A 25,907-nucleotide genomic window follows, 5' to 3' on the forward strand; every position below is an offset into this window, starting at 1 on the left:
CTTCTTTTAATAAGGAAAGGATTGGATGGGAAAGTGGATTTGACGGTGGAGGACACGCATAGGACGGGGAAATGCCTTCTTTCTTTACGTCCTCTCTTCCCTTAATTCGGCAAATTGGGCCGTTTGTTCGTTTGTCACCTTATATAACACTAGGTGCTACTCGTGACTTCGTTCGCGTGGAATTAGCAAAATAGTAAAACATTAGTAGCCTATTTACTCAGTAATAACATAGCTTTTTAATGGTGCAAGAATTTGAAATCGGTCGAGTAGTTTTTGAGTTATTTCAATACATACAAAAATATAAACTTATCCTATTTATTTTAGTATAGAAAACTACATATTAAAGAATTTATTCTCAAAGCGACATGTTTATGAATTCTGTTGGAAACATTTATTAATAATTTTATAGTTACCTATTAACCGGTGTGCCGGAACAAGATACTCGGACATGATCGCTGGCGTTGAGGAAGTATTTCTGGTCACCCAACACCCGGACTGGTTCACCAATCTTGTAATTATTATCATCGATGTATATAATATCTTTGTACACACAAACAACGTTGCTCATAGTCTTCAATATATCTTCTGTTACGTAACATTCAGACATCTGTAAACACTTAACTTAAACTTTAACTTATAAAACTTTCGTGAGACGTTATACTATATTATTTATAACACGGCTAAAAACTCACGTGAGTTCTTCAGGGTGGCACTTCTTCAGGGTGAGTGGATGCCGGCTTTATTCGCTATCGCGTCACTCACCCTGAAGAAGGACCCCCTACGGGTTTGAAACTGGTCGGTGCCTACACCAAAAGTTCCCACGTGAGTTTTTACCCGTGTTATAAATAACATAAGAATTATCTTGTTAATATGTCTTGTATCATCACCAGCACCAGCTCACTATTAGTCCCCACCGAAGGGCTCGGAGCCTACCCTAAATTAGGGTGATTAGGCCATAATCAAATCAGTCAACATTAGCTAAGTGCGGGTTGACTTCACACATATCTTTGAATTTCTTCGCCGATATGTGTAGGTTTCATCACGATTTCCTTCACCGTAAAAACCTCGGGTAAATTATGTACATATGAAAATTTGAAAAATCCAAAATCACATTGGTACATGGCTTCGAACCCAAGATATGTAGAGTCAAGTGCTCAAACTACTGAGCCACCGACGCTCTTTGTCTTGTTTCACGAGATAATATTAAAAATGAGAAGCATGTTCGGGTCAAAACTTATTAATGGTGAAAGATTTTTTTAAATTGGCTCAGTAGTTTTTGAGTTCTTTCAATATATACAAAAATCCAAATACACAATTTTTTCCTTGTAATAGTAATAATTAGTATACCATAGATTAGTAAAAAACGCGTGCAAGCAACATTTATGAATATTCTACAATACCAAGTGTAAGGAATGTTAATACGAGATAATATTTGTCTAAATAGATGCGATCTTTGCAATGGGTTTTGTAGTTTTCAAGTTCGTTTATAACTCTTGTCAATATGGAAAGGCTAAAGAATAAAAGTATGGATAGTAATACAAACATTACACTGCACCCAGTCGCCGCCCTCGCATTTTATCTTGGGTATATCCTTGTTGAACCTCAACATCTCCGGCGCGAAGGGGTCCAGCACCGGTAACTTACAACCTACCTCCTTTTCCTCTAATATACTTTTTTGCAGCTTTATTTGCATCTTACTGGAATAACAAACATACTTACTGTAACATGTCGTTGTAGACAGTAAAATTTAGCATATACAATAATAAGAAATAAGACATACTTTGTGAATGAAAAGACAAGAATTTTAATAAACAAAACTTTATTTTATCTTAGAAAAATCCTTTGCCGTATATCTTTAAATCCATTAAAGGCAATAATCGACAGACTTTATACGAAAAAATAGCCTATGTAACAGACTTCTAAACAGATAGGCTATAAGCCGCGATATTTTGTGCCTATTTGATTTTCACCATTTTGCTGCTGACGGTTGAGATTGTTAGTGTATAGTGATGATTCAAACTGTCAGACACTAACCGGCGCGATTAAAATAGTTACAAAACTGTAATTTTCAAACCTATCTACTTATGGAAATAAATACTAAGTAAACATTAATGTTTTTTCTCCATAGAATAAATCAGAACGAAATTGACTTACTGGTTCGAAGTGTGTCTATCAGGTAAATTCTTTGGCATATCACCGTAGTTCAATATCATTAAGAGGGAAGCTATAGAAAATATCGCAAGCACTACAAACGCATAGAGTTGGTGTTTATTCTTAAACTGTGCTCTTGTCAAAATCTTAATTAACTGAAATATAGAAAATGTTAATTAACAAAAATTCTATGTCTTTTGTCCCTATAACCTTAAAAGGGCAAGTAAACTCTATTGACAGGCTATAAAGTATGGAATGTCGTGCCTAAATGATATCCGCCATTTTGGCGCTGATGGTTTCGGTAGTTAGCGGCAGAGTATATCTATATATATACTAATATTGTAAAGAGAAAAGATTTGTACTTTTGGATTTTTGTATGTATTTGATTCACGAAAAAACTACTGGACCGATTTTAAAAATTCTTTCAGCAAAAAAAAGGTAATTTATGTATTAATAAATAGCGTTTGAAATTTCACATTTCGTGGACGAAGGCAAGAGCTAGTAGCGTATAGAGGTGGTGAGGATTCGAATTAACATAGATTAAACTGTCAAAATCATCAACAAACGCGTTCAATTTGGAACGAAGTAACGCATTTGCTGTAAAAAAAATGAACGTTAACATTATTTTATTCTGTGATGTCATTGAAGGTAAAGGTTGTTTAATTTAAAGGCCGGTTTATATTCTCCAGTTGTATAACCGCTGGATTCGGTTACTTAACTGGAATAATGTAACCCGGGCATGATTGCATTCCATGAATTAGGTTATATGTAAACTGTCAAGTATTGTTAGAGTATAACAAATTGTTTCTGCTACATTTTCGTAAAATATAAATGTCGGATGTTTATTAAATTGTTTATACTATTTACTTACCTTTTGGAACATGACTATAATAGAATATAAAGATATTTTAAGAAAGAAAGTTATAAACTGACGAACAGTTTGAAACATGTATGACGTCATTTATTTTTTCCGAAATTCCAGCCAGTGAGTAAAACCTTAGGCTTCCTTATAATAGAAACTTTTTATTTAAAAATTATCTCTGATGAAATAACCTAAAAATAACAAATATCCGGTTGATTTTAGAGTAAACTTGTTTTGTTTTCATGTTTTTTATTAGAAGAAAGGTTGGTTAATTTGAAACTATTTATAGTACATTGTGTATACAGTTTTATACTTATTTGGCTGTTAGTTTTGATGATGAACAAAATGTTTGCTCCAGGTGAGGCTCGAACTCACAACCCCGGCATAGCTCGGACACTGTCGTATAAGTACCGTGCGCTAACCAATTGCGCCACTGGAGCGACGGCATCTATCTTCGAAATACCACAACCTATCTCTTGTTCTCTATCTCATAGTTGGTTGATTTTGGAACTATTTTATAATATAGGGTGATGAGAAATCGGCCATCGGGATTCGCTAGAATAGCGATGCAACCGCTACCCAAATATCCGCTTTTGCAGATACGTTGCCTCCATTTAATCTACATTTAAACATAGGTGAAGCACAGGAAGGTGCTATCTCCCCTACCTGAGTCCCATCTCCTGTTAAATCTCCTTCCTCTTTACATTCTTTCCTTGTTATCAATCTCTGGTTCCCTTTTTTTATTCTATAATTTACTCCTTCAATGGTAATTTTTACGTTATTTATGTAACAAAAAAACAAGTTTAATATAGCGTTTATTTTTGTTATATGAAATGAACAATATACAATTTATTAACAATATTCACATGATAAAAATAAAAAATTTTACAATATGAGCAAATTATTTTTTTACACTAGCAATTTATAACGCAAATAGAATGGTAAATCAATTAATTTAGATTTCATACGAATTAATTAAAAAAATAAATTATAAATCACATAAATTTGAACTTAGTTAAAAAAAAAACATTTTTTACAACATATACTAGCCTTTTTTTCAAATTTTTATCCAATTCATGTAAAAATAACAAACAGAATTATAAAAAGCCTACGAAATGTCAAAAATTTGCATCAACAAACAGTTGTCAACTTAGTAGTTCATAATAAAAAAATAAACAGATGAAAAAAAATACTAAATGCACGTTAAAATAAGGCACAAACAATATATACAAGATAATACATCTAAAGCTTTAACAGAACTCTTTTTTACACTTATTAATAATTACTAGTATGGGCCATTTCAAATATCTTGGACGCTCAGAACTCGCTACGCAACCATTCTTGGAATCTACCACGAATATTGTCCTTACAGTTGAGAGAACGTAGTTATAACTTCATTTACATAAATTGTATGGAGCTTGTTACACTTAACGGCCGGTAGGGGCGCTGCACATCAAACATCTAATAAAACGTAAACACTTCTTTGTTGCCTAAGATGTCAGCAATTACAGCATATTTTTGAATAATTCCCTTTTTAATAAAAATCCTTACACTTACGTCACGCTTTAGACTATATATTTTCACGCCATTAAACTTAGGGGGTAAATATTTTTGACAAAAACCCTAATGTGGGAAAGAGACCATAAGTTGCTGCCAACATCAAGGAAGCAAGGTTGCTAAGGTTTGTCATGTCACGTCAATTTGAGAAATGTGAACAATGAAATAAAATTTTTACAGTTTCATGCGGATGAAGTCGCACGGGAACAGCTAGTATTTTTATAAGACACGTACAATGTTCCGAACCGCCAAGATATTTGATAAGGTTTATACATTTTTGGATGACTATGGCAATATATCTCAAGGAACCAATGATATCGAAAACATTATATAATCGTTCAATACGTTATTAAAAAGAAAATAGAGTAATTATTGCTCTTAAATTTTAGGCACTCTTAACGTGTTTGGTGTAAGCAGATGAAAAAATACTACAATTTAAAATTTTATTTTATACGATTTCAGGAAAGAAATAGGATATCACATTTTCTTTAAAATACCTGTAAATTCTATTAATATGAAAATAAAAAATTATAAGTATTTGATATTCATAAAAAAATCGCTTATTTATTTGTGAATTTGGAAATAAAACATTTTTCATAGTATTACAATGGAAATGTCTTTGCATTTATTGTTTGATACTAAAGTTTTGTTCACAAATACAAAACGACTTTTTTATGTATTCAATCGATTGTCGACTCTATATGAATAATTAGTCTATGAAAATGGGTAAATATTTCATTCATTATGTTGTTTTTTTTTTTAAAGAAAAATAGATGTATAGTTGACAAGCTAGTATAAGAAATTACAAATTCAATGTGAATAAAACAGAAAATCCATAGTTATTATTTTCTTTAGTCATTCTTTCGTATCATTATTAGTGGCTATTTCCACTGAGTGGCTGTCGTCGCAACAGTGGAAATTAGATTAAGGCGCATAACTCCATTGTTATTTTGAGGTAGTCTCTGATTTGTCGTTGCTTGGGAACGACGACTGTTCCATTAGTTATCGAAGACTTAGAACGCGCACATTTTTGACTAAAGTATCGCACAACTGTTTAGTCTCGCTTTGATTATGAGCTTATATGGTGCACACTACTCGATTTTTAGTTATGCTACTAAATACAGTTGTGCGATAGATTAGTCAAAGGCGTCCGCTCTTAATATGCAAATGGCGTAAATTCTATTAGTTTTGGAACCGCTGGCAACAGCGTTGTAGCTTAAATTCGGACAAAATACCAAGACGCAGAGCCAATTAGCATTACCTTGGGCGAGATTTGTATAGCGTCCCATATGAATGGCGCCCCTTAAATACGCCCTGAACTTGCCCTATCTCGCCCTACCCTAATGCCGATATGCCCATTCCTGTAGAATATAGTCAGTAGCTCAAGCCAAAGACTTCACATATAAACCCTTCGTAATGCTTTCGATATTCTTGTTAATTTATTTGATAAAGTTCGGATATCACATATCTTTAAGCACGTGCTTTAAAATTGCGCTTTCGCTGGTCCTCGTCTGCGTAACTCCTGTGTCCATCTGACCCAGGTTCAGGACCCTGGGCTCGGACTCAGTAGACCCCGGTGATATACCATCACTGTCCAGGTTTTGGAACAACACGTTGTTGGAACCAGTTGAAGGGTTCCTTCTGTGACCTGGATCTATGATTGGATGGGGACCTGGGGAGATTTGAAAATTATCTAACAAACTTTAATAAATCTCCATGTTATACTTTATAACATACAAGCTTTCAATCGCGACTCCGTCTGCGTATAATATAAAAAAATTAAGAAAACTACTTATGTGTTCTTCCAGACTATCTTATAAGTTATAAATGGGTCACATAAGAAGACCCTTAGTGTAGTTACAAGGTTAAAACTCACCCATTGTGGAACTTCTCCTAGACGTAGGCGTTGTACTTCTAGATTGTGCTAGATTCATAATCGGTAATTGGGGTCGAGGTTTAGATTCGTTCTGTAGGAACTTGACAAACTCTGCGGCTAAACTGTCAGTTGTCGTTGTGGATCTAACAAGACCTAGCTTCTCACATTCTTGCTGGTTGAAGTCTAGCACTGTTGATAGAATACGCAAGACCTGGGTTCTGGAAAATTGTAACATTTTACTTTCCAAACTAAAAGAGTAACTTTTTTCGTAATAGAAGGTAGAAAATAAAATTAAACGTCTCTTGTCCCGTCAAATCCTTACGTTACAATAATTTTCATTCTAAAATAATGGTAGGAAGGGAAAGATGACTACAATTTGTCCTCTAGCAATACCTTCCTTATAAAATAGTGATTTGTGATAACTTACTTGTTAATAACGCTATGAGCGCCAGTCACCACGTAGTTAATTATCAAGTTCTTGACCAAGTTCTTGTCGACTTTGTCCTGCTGGTTGGACACCGCGTTGTAGTAACGTTGCTCCGCCATCGATACTGACGTCTGCAGAAGTCTCACTAAGGAAATTGTATAAAGGAATTTCTTTATTTTTTTATATAGAAAGACATCAGATAGGCATTTTAAATTGGAATCTTATCACTTTTTGGTCTTAAATGATGATTGTTTTAAGTGACAAATATTATCTGGGATGGGTTTTATACTTTTAATACACATGCAAACAAATAATACAATTTCGATTAGTCTATTTACAAATGTATTATAAATAACTATAAAGTTCATATTTACAACACAAAAATATAAGGAGAGCATTTTGTAGTCCAAATGGCAAAATTAAATTATTTTAAATTACATATTTAATTTCATCTACAGTCTACTCTTACCATGCTATGCACACTATTGCGTCGATGCTCGAACATACAGCACGATGAAAACGCAAACACGACCTCAAAGTATTATTCAGCCACTGGGAGGGGAACTGATGACGTCACCAATTACGATTGCCATTAAAATGGTAAAATTACATAAGCTTCTATTGTTTGGTCAAAACTCTAGATTCATCCATGAAAGTACCTACACTATTTACACCAAAATATGGTCCTTTGAAAATCTTTTGGGAAATAGGAATTGAGTAGGTTAGGAAATAAAAGAATTAGAAATCTTAGATAAATCAATATTCTAAGATTAAAAGACGACGTATAAAATCGTTTATCGAAGTATTACCAGAGAATTTTATTTTCGACCAAACAATTAAGAAGTCTGTGGGTAGTTTAAATTTTGACAATAAAAGACCGTAAGTGATAACGATTTTGGTTCCATTTTCCAATACCACCAGTACCTGAAGTAATACTCAGAGGCAATGATGCACTACTGAAGGCTTCTGCTACTACTAAGGGGTTTAAAAAAACATAAAATACTCTTTGACATTGTAATCTTAATATCAATCATGAAAATTCAAGACTATAGTAATTCAAAATAATTACTTGATATTAAATATTACAACAGTCTTCAACTAAAACACAATTACATCAAAACAAAAAAATGTGCTGCAAGACTATACAATACAGGTGTAGATAAAAATGATGCAAAGTCAATATTTTTATATTTTAATCATATTAATTTTTAATTAAGATGTAAGAATAAAAATGCAAAAATATTGACTTACAATCACAAAGCATAATAAAATAAACACAGGACGTCACGACGTGCAGCCAATCTGCAGTCAAACCCCACATGGTAATCTGAGTCCAACGCGGCGCTAACTACCCTCATAGCGACCGCCGCGATATCATCAAACCTCACAGTTACCAAATGAGATTAGACTGAAGTAGGCAAAAGCTTCTCGTTCTTGTTTTAAATATCAAAACATTCATAAATTCATACACAAGTTACAAATAATTCAGATAATCAAAACTCATCACAACGAAAAGCAAAAAATCAACGAAACAGACTACAAGACACACGTAAAAGCAAATGACAACTACAGAAATAAAACTAACTAATAAACTCACGTGTGTCTATCGAGTTTGAATTTGTAGAGATTCGACATCTAACTGTATACCAACTGATAGCCTGGGGGGAATAACCCCAGAATTACCAGCTGATATTTAGTCAGAAGCCGTAAATGCTAATTCACACTACAATACTATTAAAAAATCAACATATTTAACAATAGAACAGTAAAATCTTTATCTAATTTCAAATGTACAATTTCTAACTATAAACTGTTAAAATTATTTACAGATTTCGAAATTTCAGGGCCTGTCCCACCACTGTCTGATAGAGGTTCAGATAGCTTAAAAATGACTTCACACTTTTCCATCACATATTTTACGCGTTGGATTATCAGACAATTTACAATTTGGTGGGACAGGCCTTATTGTTTTAAAGGTAATGTTTAAATAGAAACCTTACCTTGTTCCTTTAAATCATTTATCTGTGCTGCTTTAGATTCGACTTGGTCTCCCAATCTGGAGGCTGCTTGTAATCCTGCCAAAGACTCATCCAACTTTGAATTCAATATCGCTATTTCTTCTTTTTGTTTATTATTCCTATATTTCATATCGTCCAATTGCTTTTGTATTTTTTCCGTAGCAGCTGCTACATCTCTTTCTTTTTCTGTAAAAATAATTTATGCTACATCCAATGCTAATGACTCGTAATTTTGTATCATAAGGTAGATGAGCTACCGGAATTCGTCAAAATGACAAAGCATTTCCTGCCAATAGATATTACAATTGCCGATGTCTACTTAATCCACGGAAGGGGGGACGCACATAATGTGGGTATTTCCTATTTCTACACTTTTCTTATGAAGAAAGGAACTAAGGAAGTATACCGTTCCCAAATCTCTGTCTATGAAAACAATCTACAATTTAAAGAGAAGTATACTGGTTTTAAAACTAACGCGGGATAGCAATGTTTAACATGTGGTTTTCTGTATTTGTGTATTTGTAAATTGCTGTTACCGGCTTAAAGATTAATAACCAAATAAAATTTTAGTGAGGTGTCATTTGATTTGTTCTGTAAACTTAGTATTAAATAGAATGACATACCTAACTGGAACTGCTCTAGTACGACTTGGAGATTGGTAAGAGACGCTTCACTTCGAATTCTAGCGTCTTCAGCATCACTCAACTTAGCTTGGACTTCTTCTCTTTGCCTTTCTAGAAGTTTTATTTGATTCTTATATGTTTCCACTTCTTGATTAGCTCGGATGCTGCAAATTTAAAACAAACTTTAGCAAGCAAAGCAAATCAATACCTCCATATACTTCATTATTCACTATGTCAAGTTATAAAGTTTGACGTAATGTTTATTGTAAAATTTAACTTACCTATTGCTGGTATAAACGGTACAAGAATGTTTAGCTTTTTCTTCCACTTGTTGTAATCTCATCTGACATTCGGCGAGCTTTTGTTCTGATGTCATCAACTCTTGCGTATAATTTTCTTCCATCTCCATTAAATGTTCCCTCAAACGCTCCAATTCCTTCGATGAATTCTGTTCCTCTTCTAACAACTAAAACGATGGTTACAGTAAGAAAGAGTACGAATGAATTGGTAGGAAATTCTAAAACAAATATATTACCTGCGCGTTCTCTGCAGTCAATTTCTTCATAGTTTCCTGTTGATTTGTTAGCTTGCTATCTAAATCTTCGCATCTCTTGGTCAAGTTTTTAATAGTTTCTCCAGCATTGTTAAGATCTATTTTAAGTTTTTCTTTCTCTTGCTTGTGTTCGTTTAAAACAGCAATCATTTCGTCTTTTTCTTTGAGAGATGTTCTAAGATTGTCACAATTAGGACAATTTGTGGTTTTATTCTGTGCGATTGCGTCCATTTCTTGTACCAATTTTTTCTGTTTCTCCGTTTGTTCCAATATAACGAGGTTCAATCTTTGGATTTCATTATGGTATTGTAGACTTTCATTATGCTTTAAATTGATTAGGTTAATGAGACTAGCTTTCTCAATTTGTGATTGTTCCACAATATTTTGATATTCAACGTGTGCTTTCTCAAACTGTTCCATTTTGTGTTCCAAGTCAGTAATTTCTTTGTGCTTATTTTCAAGTTGTTGATTCAATTCGTAACTTAGTTTGCCAATTGCTGTTAATTGATCAATTAATTTATTATATTCGTCATTTTGGTGAGTTGTATCAATTGTTTTTAATTTATCCGTAAGCTCTGTGAGTGATTCGTTAAGTTCCTTTATTTGTTTTTCTTTCTTCTCAACTAAGGATTTGAAGTCTTGATTTGTCTTTTCTAATTTCTCAATGCGATCTGACAACATGGCTATAGCTGTGTTTTTATGGTTAACCTCGTCATTTAACGCATATAATTGTTTATCAATCTCCTCTTTTTTCACATGTAATGAACTCAACTCATCTTGGTTTCGATTTAAATTGTCAGACGTTTTACTGAGTTTGTCATTCAATTTTTTATATTCCGTGTTTAAGGCTTCTATTTCTTGCGCTTTTGAGGATATATTTTTTTGCAATTTCTCAATAGTTCCTTCGTTGCCACGAAGTCTATCAATTGTGACATCTTTTTCGTTGAGATCTGACACCAATTTGCCTAATTCTTCTTCAAGGTTAGTTATTTTGTTGTTGGCGGCAAAAAGTTCCGTTTCCAGTCCTTCCTTCAAGTGCAAGAGTCTGTCGTTCTCTTCTTTTAGAGCAACTACATCTTTGGTAATCGTCTTAAATTGTTTGACGACATTTTCAGTTTCTGATATTGATTTCTCAAGTGATACAATTTTTTGCAGTTGGGTTTTAGCGTCATTCTTGAGGGTATCGTTTTCAGCTAACAGTTCTGTCATACTTGTATTCAATGTTTTTAAATTCCCATTTAATTCATCTATTCTTGTTGTTAAAGTCAAATTTTCTGACACTAAACTATCCACAGTACTCTGTTTATCAGTAGCTGTTGAACATGTCTCCTCAGTGGTGGTAATTGGTTTCTCATATTTATTTTCAAATTCCTTAATCTTCTTCAATAGTTCTGTTGCGTTGGATTTCAGATTGTTGTTCTCGACTTCAATTTTTTTAATTTCACCTAATCTTAATTGTAAGCTATTTTTAAGATCATCTATTTCTTTTGTGAGCAAGACTTTATCGTTTTCTAAAATGTGTTTATCTATCGCGCTTTGCTCATTTTTAGCATTAAGTGCGTTCAATTTCTTCTTCAACGCGTCAATTTCATCAACAAGTTTTTCATTGTTTAGAACGTTTGAACTATTTTCTAATTCAGCCATATTACTAGTCTGAGTTTTGCACAAATCTAGTTCATTTAGCATAGATGTATATTTTTGTTTCAAATCATTTAAGCTTTGTTGTAATTTAGTTTTCTCTGTCTTAACTTCTACTAATTCTTTTTCTATCCTTTTTATTTCTGATTCGAAAGTTTTATTCATCCTAGTAGAATCTGCTAATTCAGTTTCTAGTTTCGTGTAATTGTCTTCGTGTGTTTCAATAATAGGTTCCAATTTAGACGAATTCTTTAGAGCTGTTATTTCGGAAATAAGGAAATCATTATTTTTCTTCATTTCATCTAATTCTCTTTCATAATGCTGTAAATCAGTTGTGAGAAAATCGTTTTCAGTTGTCATATCATCAATTTGAGTTTGTAATTGGCTTATATTATGATTCTTTTCAGATAACAATTGTCCCAGCATATCGATTTCTTTTTTAAATGAGTTAACAGTTTTAAAGACACTTTCGATTTTGAATAATACAAGATTATCGTCAGAGGGCATTTCTCCGACATAGTCAATAGGTAATTCAAAGTTTACGTACTTATTATAAAGTTGTATTATCTTATCAGCTTTGACTACTTTATTGTCCGATTTCTCGGGACAATGAATTTCCTGTACAGCCAATTTATGTTTTAACTCATGAATATCTCGTTTCAAAGTCTCTATTACAACTTTTGCATTATCATCTATATTTATTTCATCTGGATGTAAATTATTGGGACTTTTTCTCTCTTTTAAACCGTTGTATTGTTTCAATAATTCCTCATATTGATCCTTGGGAACGGTGTCAATATTCTCCGGTCCTTGAAAATGTAGTTCCGCATCATGCTCCAATCTGGTAACTTGCTCTTGCAATTTGAATATTTCTTCATGTAAATCTTGGTTTTCTTCTTGGAATTTCTCCGCGTTTTCTTTCAACAGCATGTGAACCCTTTCTAGATTTTGATACTTATGCGCTAAAGTATCATAATCGGTGCAAAACTGTTTTAATCGCGCTATTTCTTTATCGCGTTCATTTATTTTTAAAATCAAACCTTTGACTTCATTAGCGTATTCCTCATTTGTATTTTTCAAATCTGCGTGTTCTTTTTTAAGGACTTCAAAGTTGTGTTGTAAGTCCCTCTTCAAAGTTAGAAGTTTGTCCATAGCCTGTCGGTGCTGATTATCTAAATCCTCCAAGTTTTTGATAAGATTATTATTCTCTTCTTTAAGGCGTAACACTTCATTAGGATGTTCTGAATCTTTACTATCTCTGCGCTGTTTCATGGCGGATAATTCTTCTTGTAGCGTGCGTATGTGTATTTTATATTGATTTTCAACCTCATGGTCAATGGGTTCCGTTGACTGCGACGGTGGATCCCAATACCATGTGGTTTCTTCTTCCCTAAAGCCATTCTTCTTGGATATCCTCTGGAAAGTAAAGAAAAAAATGGCTATAGTGGTTGTTAATAATAAAACGATACTTAAAGTATATCTTGAATATTATTGATCATTAAGTAATCTTATCTATGTTTTTAATTTGATATTAAGTGAAATACTTGAGATATTATTGAACGTATTTGATTTTTAAGTAATAAAAGATTAACGGTGATGAATTCTAGAACATCATTTGGTGCAACTTTATGACAAACTGCTTTTGGAATGGTAGATACATTTATACTGGAAATTTTTTACTCCATGTTGCAATATTATCGTCGCCATTTTATCTTTATCCACTAATGTAATCATTTGTTAAACAAATATAACGAAACCTCGTAAGGCAGTGTATAATTAGGTGGTAGGGGTCATATACGGTGTACAACTCAAGTTAAAGCGGTCTGTATTTTAGTTGTATACTATTGTGTGCTGTAAAGATACGGTGTACTGTTCACTGGTGCGAGTGAGTGTCTGTTCAAACACGATACGTTATCAGGTCGCTTTTTAATGGCTCCACGAGTAAGGTACAACGTATGGTAAAGTTAAGTGAAGCGTGTTACATACTGAATGTTGGGTTAACACAAAACTAGACAGCTATTTCTACATTTCAAATATTAGATGTATCCGGCCCGAAGGACCATTTTTTGTCCACTTAATACTTCTTTTCCGAGTGTTTGTCTATATTTTTTCGATAATTTTACCTTCGGAAAGAATACATTCTAGGTAGAGGATGTTTAATTACAATTCTTAATGAGTCTCTCACAAGATAGTGTGCAGGTTCGTTCCGGTGAACGCGCAAGAGGACAAGGTCGATATGCGGGTACTATTAACCTCGCTGTCATAGCACATGCAATCATTCAAACGTGCATACATTGTCTGTCATCCCTTATGGTACTGGCTAGTAACAAAACATTAAAATACAATTTCACTCCGAAGACAGACGAATGACAACTCAAAGTTTAAGTTAGCAATGAATAACCTCTAAATTTATTATTTATTATTTACTATTTATATATATTTTTTTCCATTGAGTTATATTATCTTTACCTTGTTTTCTTACCTTTTAATAATTTTACTGCTGTAACTGACGTACGGAAGACGCAAAGGCTTTTGCAGAATATCAGCGTTTTCACCCCCCGGGGTACTAACATATAACTGAGCAAAGGCCCTATCAGTTCTGCATTGCAACACATGGTTAGAATGTGTAATATATGTTTAGTGTTTTTTTTTTTATTTCTTTCGGCAATTTGTTTTTGCCACCTATTATTAGTTTTGATTATAAATAGTAAATGTCTTTTATTTTCTCGTTTGTATTTTGTGTTCAAGTGTATTTAATTTGTTGCAATGTGTTTTTGAGCTGATTAAATGTTTATAATTATTATAATAATTAAAATAATAATAAATACCCTCCTGTCTGTCGGGCAAAAGTAATTGCTATTTAAAAAAATAAATTCATGTATCGAGAGTGTTCCACAAGTTACCCTTACAATGGCGATATGCCTATCTAAATGACGACTAATTAGTGAGTTAAACAAGTGTAGGCAGAAACCCGTTTTTCGTTTCCCCTTAGCAAGTGAGGCGTGAAAACGATAACATTCGCGAAGCCCTAGTTTATTATTACATGTTTAAGTATATGTAAGTAACTAAACTACGGGTTACAGCGAGTTCACTCTATTAGTTCTAATCTAACACATGTTTCAATGTGAATGTTTCGTCACTGTGAACTGAAATGATGTCATTAAATCGTCATTTGGAATCCATCGTGTTATCATAATGTAATAATCATGTTCCAGCTATCTTATCGCCATTGCAATGATTATAATCTTGTCACAACCTCTTACACTAATAGTAACATGGTCTTAAAAGATTTTTGTGTCAACTACGGCTTGCAGTAACCGCTATTTAATAACCGATATCGTTGAATTTCTAAAAATAACTGTTTAAAATAGCTTTGAGACTTATTCATTAGATGAAATAAATCTGACTAATGTTATAAATGCAAAAGTTTCGATTGATGTTTGTCAAAGTTTATAGCCTAAACTGCTGAACGGATCTCTGAAATTTAGCATAGTTGTAGACCACATTCTGAAAGAATCATTCCACGCAGACGGAATCGCGGGCGAAAGCTAATATTTAAAAACTATCTTTTGTTAGGTCGGGTATTTTACCGGTCGGCATATATGACAAGTTTACGGCAACATCTACCACTGTTAAGTTTCTATAAAGAATGAACAGAAGGCTAACGAAACGGAACTAACTATAAAACAGACATACCAACTGTGTTACGAAATGTGTGCGGGGTGGAGCGTTGTCGGTGTTTGTACAGAGGTAGGTATTAAGATATGTTATCTGTGAACATTATCAGGCATTAGGCCCAACTCTCGTAAACCTGGAGTCTAACGTAACGGGATATGTATACTGAGAATTTAGTTCAACTATTGTCATAGTAAATTGTAGGTTTAGAGTTATACAGTTTACCGATGGAACCACGATCTAGCCACACGTCACATCACACCACGAAACAGCCATGGGTAACTTAACTAAAATTGATCTGTAGATCAGCTTACTGTTCGTATGAGCAAAGGCCAGTGATCCGGCTCACAGATCAGCTGAATATCTACCTGTATAGGGGTATGATTTAAATGAACTACATGTCACCGAACAGTTCCGGCTTGACATCCTTTATAGTAAATCGTTTTGAGAGCTGCTAATTTAGTTGTTGAGTCGCAGATCAATAGTTCACAACTACATGATTTGTTCAGAGCTGCTCCACACGTTTATAACTAAGCATATACATGTACAATAAATAGGAAGTGTAATATGTTAAACAACACTAGTTCACTAGTGTTGTGCTGTTTTATATCGATTAAATATAACGTGTTGCAACCGGGCTGGAACGTGCGGATACAATAGTTCATAAACGCTTTACCGTATAACAGCTCTGTATATTTGTATACGTTATAAAATACTAGTAAGTTAATACAAAAATGTTATGAAATAAACAATTTTAAGTTACTGTGAAATGAAAATAAAAAATGTTCAAGTGCGGTAATATTTTGGTTAAATATCGTTATTTAGATTATCCCGGACAATGAAATTAAAAATATGTATTATAGCTGATTCTAGCGATCCGTCCGCGTGGAATTAAAAAACAATAAAAAAGCAGCCTATGTTACTCACAGATAAATTACCTTTCTAATGGTGTAAGACAATTTTAAACAGACAAAAATAAAAATCTTTATAATACTAGTATAGTTCAAAAATGTAAGGGAGAGAATACATGTGCCATTGTACATTGCATGAAAGCTATTGGCAAAAACTAGAGGTCAACAAATCTTAACTTGCAAGTAACTAGGACGATATCAAGAGAGAGTTACGGGTCAGTTGAGGAAGGGAAAGAGGCGGATACTGGCTTTACTTAGTTACACAATACTGACACGTCCCGTCTCATACGATCCCGTTAACATTATTCTGGCGTGTGTAACTAGCACTAGCTACTACTACATTTTACTGGCACGTGTATTTCCGACGTAAATTTGTCAATCCTGGTATGTATTCGTAAAGGTTTACCAAACATTTTACAAATATAAATACGCTGAGAAAATAGATGATTAGCACAGATAAGTTAAGCAGAGAGGCGACACTAGCGCCCTCAGCCTTGGCCGCCTTGCGACCGCTTATACAATCGTCATAATAATTGACAGCCAATAAGGCTTGTACATACTAGCATTTTAAATACTAAATGATATTAACCGAATTTAAAATAACTTTTCAATGAAATGCTTCAAGAGAGTCAAACGCGTTGGTTTTTTTAATTTTTTTTCTATTAAGGCGAAGTGGGTTAAGAAGGACGCTTAATCGCATTTATGTAATAACAGATTTACACGGAAGTAGCTTTTTAAAAATGTTTTAAAGCTCCAGTGTGTACATACCTTAACAATGCAGTTACATAGCAGTTATTCTTAATTACATGCACATGTATAGCCTTAAGATTATGTAGTTTTACGAAGGTTTTGAGAAAACGCATTAGAATACGTTTTATTTGGAAAAACTATTAAAAAAAGGACTAATCTATTGTAAAGTTAATTTATCTACTGGAATATATAATCGAAGATTTTTCAAACGTATTTTAAATTTCGGATTTAAATAAATCTTTAACTACTTTAAAATAATTTATTAAATAAAAGTTCCTCATAATCACAGGTGCAAACTCAAGCATTAATATGTTAATTTTATATGCAAAATTATATAAATAATATGCTTTACCTCCTTATATTCCATAAAAGGAAATGACGCAATTGCAAAATGTATCAGTTGTAAAACTGTTGCCAACATTAACATCATTTTGGTTATTTTTTAACGTTCCTTTTACAAATCAGGTTAACGTATCTCACTTTATGTCACACTAAACTCACAGTACGGTTAAATATATTTTGGTCTCTTTTACTCTAAAAACACTGAAACACTTAATCACATTTTTCTATAATTTACAATAATTTTCCGAACGCAAAGGATAATAAAAAATAAAACAATATAGAATGACAGCGAATAGGCAAAGGCTCCGGAACCATTCAGCCAGTTATGTCATTATTTTGTTCGTAATCACAACACGCTTTCATAATCGCTTTTGTTTTCAATATTTCCGTACACAATAAACTATTGCAAGTATAATATGATTCAAATTGGTGACGGAAGTTATATTAAATCATGAAAAGAACAAGGTATATTGTATTTTGTAAAATTTATAAAAGATTTGATGGATATATATTTTTTTAATTTGGAATAATACTGACACACATCGCTGGCTGTAAATGTCAGTGTGTGGTTATTATCATGCTCTGGATACTAGCATTTGTATCCTGCATGGTATATGGTTACGAATGACATTTAAATTTCAATTGAAATCACTCACGATATTAATTACGATATAGATTAATACATAACCACACTAGGAAAAAAAATGATCGTTACATTTGAATATTTTTTAATCTTTAAAGCTAATAAATCAATTTATTTTAATAATTAAGGATTATAATTTCATTTGTTTCATTATTAAAAACTCACTGTACAGTTTAACACTGGCACAAAATAAAAACGCACAAACTTCAAAACGTCACAATAAAAAAGTCCACAGATTAATCAACGCAACTGTCAAACGGTCGCGATTACGGCGGGAAACTGTTGATGTCAAACTATTCGTAATAAGAACGTAATTAAAAAAATAAAAAAGGCAAAGGTAACAATGCGGTCGTAATGCCACGCCGTCGGCTAGGATGTGGGTTTTCATAACAGTGGGCAGGTGTAGCTAAGCCATGTTATGACTAAAGATGTACATTGAATAGGAATGTTTTGATTTGTCGATTATATTCATAGACATAAGATAGCTCTATAGTCTATTATAAAGACGAGTAACGCAAACAAAATTTAAAATGGTCTCTTTTGAAGCATACCATCTAGATGAGTACATTAATGGTAACACAATTTAAGGTCATATTTAGTTTAGTTAAACGAAAGCATAAAAGTCATGGCATATTTGATTTCAATTTATTTTATAACTAGCTGTTCCCGTGCGGCTTCATCCGCATGAAATTATGAAAATTTTATTTTATTGTTTACATTTGTCAAATTATCACTTACAAATGTCAAAATGACAATCTGCTTCCTTGATGTTGGCAGCAACTTATGGTCTCTTTCCCACATTAGGGTTTTTATCCAAAATATTTACCCCCTAAGCTTAATGGCGTGAAATATATAGCCCATAGCGTGACGCAAGTGTAGGAATTTTTATTAAAAAAAGAATTATTCAAAAATATGCTGTATTTGCTGATATCTTAGGCAACAAAGAAGTGTGTGTTTACGCTTTATTGTAATAGTATAGATAGTATAGATTATTTTTGTATTTATTTTGTTACATTTATCTAGGACATGACTATAACGTAACATAACCTTCAATACATAACTCATCACTCGTATAATCGACCGGAGTCAATTTCATGACCGTATGTCCTTCGCGCCTGCATTACCGTGACGGTAAGTAATGTTCATAAGCCATTATCTATTTCATGACCTATGGAATAGAGTTTAATTTCTAATATCGATATTTGTGGCAGAAAAGGCAATGGATTTTCAGCTTTAAACAAAACGAAATAGAAGCAAATATCGTATGACAAGTGAATGCAACGTTGCGTATTGTATGCAGGTAATAGAGGTCGTACGGGCGACAAATTTTCTCATTGTAATAGAAAACAGTAAAAACTTAGGTACATCTATATCAGAAGGGCGGAACTGTCATTGCATTGGTGTTGGAAATTGAGACTTATTACATTCACATAAGATCCATTATCTCGTATTTTTATTTTGGGATAGTGATGTTACGTAAAACGGCCAATGTCGATGTCGATGTACATGTCGATGCTTTTGCTTATAAAATTATTGCTATTAATATATTTTACTACAATGACAAAGAACAGGTTTAAACAGCAATTTTATAATAATATTTATTTCAAACGTCTATAATAATTATAAAAGTAAAACAAAACTAGTATATTTAAAATCGTGTCGTGTCCGTATCGTCGGGTGTAAACTCGTCGCCCATGAAGCATCAAATCGGTCAGGGATGGACATTATACGTAATTGTCATGTACAGTTAGCATGTCAGTGTTCAAACCTTTTATGTACAACCATTGTTAGACGAAGAGCTTAACACGATTTTTGTTTACCTACCACTAAGTATTATTTATATACTGCTATTCAAAAAGACGAATGCATCAGTCTAAAAACTGAACTATGCGCCACGCCTCTGTCAGTTTGACGTGTCAGCTACGTTACCCAATAATGGGACAGGAGTAACCTCAGTAACCGATATCGCACAGTAACCCAGCACGTAACCGCATGTCGCATGCCATTAAATGTTAAATAGATCTTCTATTTCAACATACACCTACTAAATATTTCAAATTCCAAAGAACTCCTTTAAAGATCCTTAAAAATATAGAGAAAAGATTATTTAAAAAAAAGCAAGTAACGATCCAACTAGGATCATTCAACTTACAGTTCTGTAAATATTCAGGTTGTCAACCAACGGAAACAAGATGGCGGCGCAGTTGGCGGGAAAACAAATATAGGTTAAAGTTCATCGCCATTCTAGTGGACAACTGTAACACATTAATAAAGCGAAAACAAAGATATTCGAGAAATTTCTTTTTATTTAATTGTTCATTTTTTAGTTTACCATAGAGTAAAATATTTAGACAGCTGTCAACAATATAGGGATGTGACACGATAAAGCGAAATTTGTCGATTAACATTTCATAATTCGAATATCATTTTTTAGTAATTTACTTTAAGTTTCTTCGTTGTAATAAAAGAACGCAGTTGCTTTTGTTTTAAAGTGCGAGCGAGTTGGTACTAGAGTGGGACAGCAATACAAAGGGTTTGTTTAACGACACAGTGTACACTTCCGTGCCATTAAAAGATTTATTGTTACCGTATCGCGTTACAGATTGCTATTATCGTGAGCCAATGAACCTGGAACTAGTACCTTTGCTTTTCCGGGGTTACAGGACCCTGTAGACATAGTACAATTTCCAAGAGACATAACTTCAGAGAAAGACTAAGGGCATTTTTAAATTATGGTCAAAAAAATGATGCCATAAAATTATAGTCGACCATTAGAGAAAGGGTTTGTTAAACAGCGTCGGTATTTTTTCTGTAGCGGTAAAGGTTTCGCGAGGACGTTATATTTGCTTACTAAATAACTCTGAGGTGAAACTTACGGGTGGGCTGATGTTTTTTTTATATAGCAGAAGGGGTAAACGAGCTAATAGTCAAAAGATGTATAAATAAAACCACATTATTTCTGCTAGAAAACAAGAGAAGTTTATGATATTTTAAAGACATCAAGAGATAGATTAGTGAGAAATTATTGGATATTAGTTAAGAAAACACATCTGCTATTATTAGTCGTTTACTATTTCCTTAAACCAACACCTTATTTAAATGTAACAAGGTAAAAATTACCGTTTCACATTTCCCGCGCACATCGTCCAGAAATACGCACGCTTTCTCCTGTACTTAAAAATCACAAAACCAACTATTTCGTCAGCTAACCCGGCGTAACCTCTCAACCACAATGAGGCAACATTACCAAGTAAATACGCGTCACATTGTCATTCAAATAAATTCAAATTTCACGTATCTTTGGAACAGTGTCGCAAAGATGGCCTGTACGCATATTGTTAGTGATGTAATCTGTTCTTACCTTTTGTTGCTTATCTCCTAAGTCGTCTTTCTTACGTTAGTTGGAACGAAACGTTTTGATATTTTAATTCATATCTTGCGGTAGGTCAACGTTTAAAAGTACATTTAACAAAGACACGTAAAAATGTATTTATATCACAAGGATTCCAGGAAGATATGGTGCTTTTTTAATTACGTGTACTGTTCTATTTTACAACAAGCAAAATCAACACCCAAAGATATATCTAGACTTGAATTACAATAATCGAAGGTTTATAAGACATTGTTACAGGAGATAGTTCTATCAGATAATATGTAAAACCATGAGAAGAGAGCTTCAATCTTCATGTTGCATTTTTGCTAATAGGAACTACCAGATTTTTAAACATTATAACTTACTAGCTGTTCGCGGCTGCGTAGGCATGAAATTAAAAAAAAAGTGTAGCCTATGTTACTCACAGATAATTGATGATTTTTATTTTTAACGGTGAAAGAATTTTTGAAATCGAATCAGTAGTATTAAAGTATTTCAATACATACAAAAATACAAATGTTTTCTCTTTATAATGTTAGAATAGATACAGATTATTGTCACAATTATTCATACAGATATATCTACGTCAGTACGAGAGAAAGATGGCGTCTTCGACTTAACAAAGAACACACGTATCGAATAAGACTGATGGTTTTGTATTGGTATGCTAAAGAAGCAATAATTATCACTTGGAAGAATATATGTAAACGCCTTATGATGTAAGTAGATGCTTTATATGTTCGAGGAGGTGCAAGCTACACTTTACTAATACGTTATTATTTAATTACTAGCTCTTCCCGCGCAGCTACCTCCGAAAAAAAAAATATTTTATTGCTTACATTTGTCAAATTACCAATAGCAAATGTCAAAATGACATGACATGACAAACCTTGACAATCTTGCTTCCTAGATGTTAGCAGCAACTTATGGTCTCTTTTCCACATTAGGTTTTTATCCAAAATAAATATTTACCAATACAATACATACAATATTTACATTTAATGGCGTGAAAATACATATCCTAAGCTTTATTAAAAAAAAGTATTATTCAAAAATATGCTGTAATTGCTGACATCTTAGGCAACAAAGTGTGTGTTTACGCTTAATTATAATAGTATAGAAGTATAGATTTTAAAACATTTGTCTTTGAATATTTACTGGAGTGTGACATTGCTTGTCTTCACAGATAAATGTAGGATTTAAATAAAACTTTCAATAAAACCGGTTCCATGTTAATCGGTAAACGTTTATTTGAATAATTAATCACCCGTAACCTGTCACCGACCGGAAACGAGACTTAACTACTTAGTAAGCTAATTTAAAGTGATATTCTATTGTTATTGCTACTTTAAGTGCCACAAATAATACATCTTTTATAGCCGTCTAAGGGTTTTCAGCTAAGCTTTAAAAAATGTTTGGAACTAATTACAATATTTGTCTACAAACTAAGAATTGTTCGTTGCCACCGTGAGTATAAAAAAACCGGTTGAAAAACCGATACTATACACGATCCAGTGGCACGTGTCACATCACTAAGCATGCGGGCCGCGGGATGGAGGACGGCTGCGGGCCGCTGTTTAGATCAACGATTACAACTTCTAACATAAACGCAAATTGAATACTAATATCTGTGATGATATATCAAGAAGTCAAACTCAATTTCATTTGTAAAATAAATAATAGAAAACATTACAATATGAGAGGAAATTTGATAGTAACCCCAGTGGTTGTAAAATTAAGGAGGAAAAGGTTAGCGTGGTATGGACTATGAGGGATGAATCGCATGATACAAGATACGTTAGTTATGAGTGTGGTACACCGGTAGAGGTATACCTAGAAAGAGATGGATAGATTGCGTGAAAGGTGACAAAGTCATCTGGAGGACGAAAACCCGATATGCCGAGCTTACGAGAGTAGGATAAGGTAGGGGATAAGTGGGGGTACAAGGAAAGGCAGAGATAGGGAAAACAATGAGCTGTAATAAAGAACTAATACTATAAATGCGAAAGTTTAGATGGATGGATGGATGTTTGTTAGAATTTGTTGCCTAAACGGCTGAACGGATCTCGATGAAATTTGGCATAGAACTAGAAGATAGTCTGGAAGAAAACTTAGGCTACTCAGTTGTTTTTTTTAATTCCACGCGGACGGAGTCTCGTGCGAAAGCTAGTAAAGAACTAATTTATTAATTTAAGAAAGTACATTTAAGTAATACCAATGAACTTATCTATTTCTATAAATAACTCCTAATAAATTAAATTATTTTACTCGTTTCGATGTTCGTATCGTAGTTCGGTTATCGGTGGGTACATCACTAGTGTTACGGTACTGTGAAACGATAACATTAACCGATACTGCTCTGCTTCTGAGGATGCATCTTCTAAAACCGGTCCACTACATCTTTCTTGGAAACAATCCTGACATTTTTTATAGAAACTAAGGCTTGACTAAAATCTGAAACAACAAGTTCGGTGGCGAAAAGTAACATTGCCGTCCAAAAATTAACTTCCCCGGAGGACATTACTCAAACTCAAAAAATTATAAAAGCTCACTAGCGCCCTCCTAATGATGTCAAGAAAGTTTTTTTTATAATATAAGGTGGCAAAAGAGTAAGCGGCCACCTGAAAACACCGAAATGGAAAGTGACCGCTGCCCATTAAACATCCGCAATTGCAGGTGCGTTGCCTGTCCTTAATTGACGGAGGAGACGCACATAAAGAGGATATTTCCCCTTCCTATTCTTTCCTCTTAAGAAAATCGTGGAAAGAGACAGGGACTAAAATTAGTGAAACGTTATCCTCTTCTAATGTAAGGCAAATTAACTGAACAATTGTGAACCACGCAGTCTAAACTCTATCTCTAGACAGAAGTGTCTATGGCCTTTAAATAATTATTTATTACTCAACAAATTAAAAAGAATTTAATATAAAAATTCGAGCACGTCTGTTAACGCTCTAAAAACAGTGCAAACAAGTTGAATCGGTTCAAACGCAGTGTTGCCCTACGCCGGCATATCTAACACATTCTACCTTATTATTTACACAGTTGCTGTTTGCGTAGTCGGGGCAACGACTGCGAGCTGATACCAACACTTTTTGGTTACATTTTAAAAACTTTAAGTCAATTTGTGACATTTCCGTATTGTTTATCCATGTCACTTATGGTCAAAGCGGACAAGGGATGTCCGGCACAATTTAACGTAAAAAACTTAAGTTTTGAACATTCGTTATACAAAACAAATTAATTATATCCAATTCATCACAGTTAAATATATATAATATTGCAATTTACATTGATAAAGTAACTTTTTGAAGGCACATTTATTTTATTAAAGTAATAAATAATATTTAAAAAATAACCTCTTTGTTCGAAGTCAACGAACTGGCCGAAATAAAAACCTTGTCGAAAAAATTATAACTACAAGACAAAAGAGCGGGAAAATTAAGTTGGTCATTGTATTGACAAAATGGGCGATTTAGAATTTATAAGTGGACGTCTGTTTTAAAATTATAATCGATCAGTCCGATGTCGTTGTTTACCATATAATAGGGGTCAGGTCGATCGGTTTTACGACCTATGTGTAGTGTTAGTAAATAAGTTTCTACCAGTAATGTATATAGCATTTTAAAGCAAATAACTAAAAGCGTGCGTACACCTTGGACTAAACTATCGCACAAATGTTCTGTCGCGCTTTGATTCCTAGGAACTTATATGGAGGTGCGCACACTACTCGATTTTTAGTTGTGCAACTAAATAGTTCGATTGTTTCGCAGACAATCGCACAAAACCTACCTCTGTAAAACCCTTTACCATTACGCACTTTATACCTGTTATATCTATTTTAAATTCGTGTGTATTTTACAAGCTTGAGTAAGTTGTAAACGTATCACATTTCACATACATAGTTATTAGAAAAAAGTCGACGCTTAAGTACACTTGATATCGCATACTCAGCACACGTGCTGTAGCACCCGTACTATTATTCAGTTTTTCTACGAAGAGTGAAAGAGACATCTATATGTTTCACAGTGCGTCAACAGTGAAGTAATTACAAAAGCAAGTCATCAAATTCCAACAGTTTATTTGTATTGAGTAACAACTTATTCTATTAAAATTAATAGAATATACAATAGTTATAAAACGATAAAGAATAAAAGAATCTGAGACGGTCATATTAATAGCGAAATACGCGGGAAATGAATAGCATACATTTTGTTATCCACGTTCATGAATTGGCGGGAATTAAGACAAATCGTAGACTTAATTTTGTTTTTTAATAGGCAAAGGCTTTATGAATATGCATCCTTATCACATATCAAATAACATAATTTTATTTTTTAACAGTAGACAGAGATAATTACTTAAATTAGGAAGCAGTATTATGATAGGGGAAAATAAACAGACATAGAGAAAATCAGATTTTCGCTGAAAAGAAAGTACAAGCGTGAATATATTTAAAAAAAAATCATTTATGCTAGATTTCTGAAGTTTTCGCTTATTTTGTCAGA

The 25,907-nt window shown here is 33.4% G+C and overlaps 2 protein-coding genes and 1 non-coding gene across 4 annotated transcripts in view; all 3 read right to left on the minus strand.

The window, feature by feature from the left end:
- Window positions 1-409: 409 nt before the first annotated feature.
- On the minus strand, window positions 410-3,099 carry LOC106099703. The gene is made up of 4 exons (XM_013278320.1): window positions 3,023-3,099; window positions 2,155-2,306; window positions 1,544-1,697; window positions 410-607 (listed from the first exon to the last, which is right to left on the minus strand). The coding sequence occupies exons 1-4, from the start codon at window positions 3,032-3,034 to the stop codon at window positions 410-412; spliced, it is 516 nt and encodes a 171-aa protein (XP_013133774.1). The 5' UTR covers window positions 3,035-3,099.
- A 264-nt stretch (window positions 3,100-3,363) lies between these two features.
- On the minus strand, window positions 3,364-3,453 carry Trnai-uau. The gene is given in 2 exon segments: window positions 3,364-3,399; window positions 3,416-3,453. It is a non-coding gene; the product is annotated as a tRNA-Ile (tRNA).
- A 1,264-nt stretch (window positions 3,454-4,717) lies between these two features.
- Window positions 4,718-25,907, minus strand: part of LOC106100113 (thyroid receptor-interacting protein 11-like) — a 35,286-nt gene continuing 14,096 nt past the window's right edge. For both annotated transcript variants that reach the window (XM_013278854.1, XM_013278862.1), the window contains 7 exons: window positions 10,050-13,121; window positions 9,796-9,980; window positions 9,515-9,678; window positions 8,874-9,077; window positions 6,874-7,018; window positions 6,447-6,664; window positions 4,718-6,242 (listed from right to left, as the gene is read on the minus strand). In XM_013278854.1, the coding sequence (XP_013134308.1) occupies window positions 6,031-6,242; window positions 6,447-6,664; window positions 6,874-7,018; window positions 8,874-9,077; window positions 9,515-9,678; window positions 9,796-9,980; window positions 10,050-13,121 (4,200 nt within the window). In that variant the 3' untranslated portion in view covers window positions 4,718-6,030. The remainder of the gene's footprint in view (window positions 6,243-6,446; window positions 6,665-6,873; window positions 7,019-8,873; window positions 9,078-9,514; window positions 9,679-9,795; window positions 9,981-10,049; window positions 13,122-25,907) is intronic.

The sequence above is a fragment of the Papilio polytes genome, unplaced genomic scaffold (genome assembly GCF_000836215.1).
Source record: "Papilio polytes unplaced genomic scaffold, Ppol_1.0 DF824325.1, whole genome shotgun sequence".
In the NCBI taxonomy this organism is placed as follows: domain Eukaryota; kingdom Metazoa; phylum Arthropoda; class Insecta; order Lepidoptera; family Papilionidae; genus Papilio; species Papilio polytes.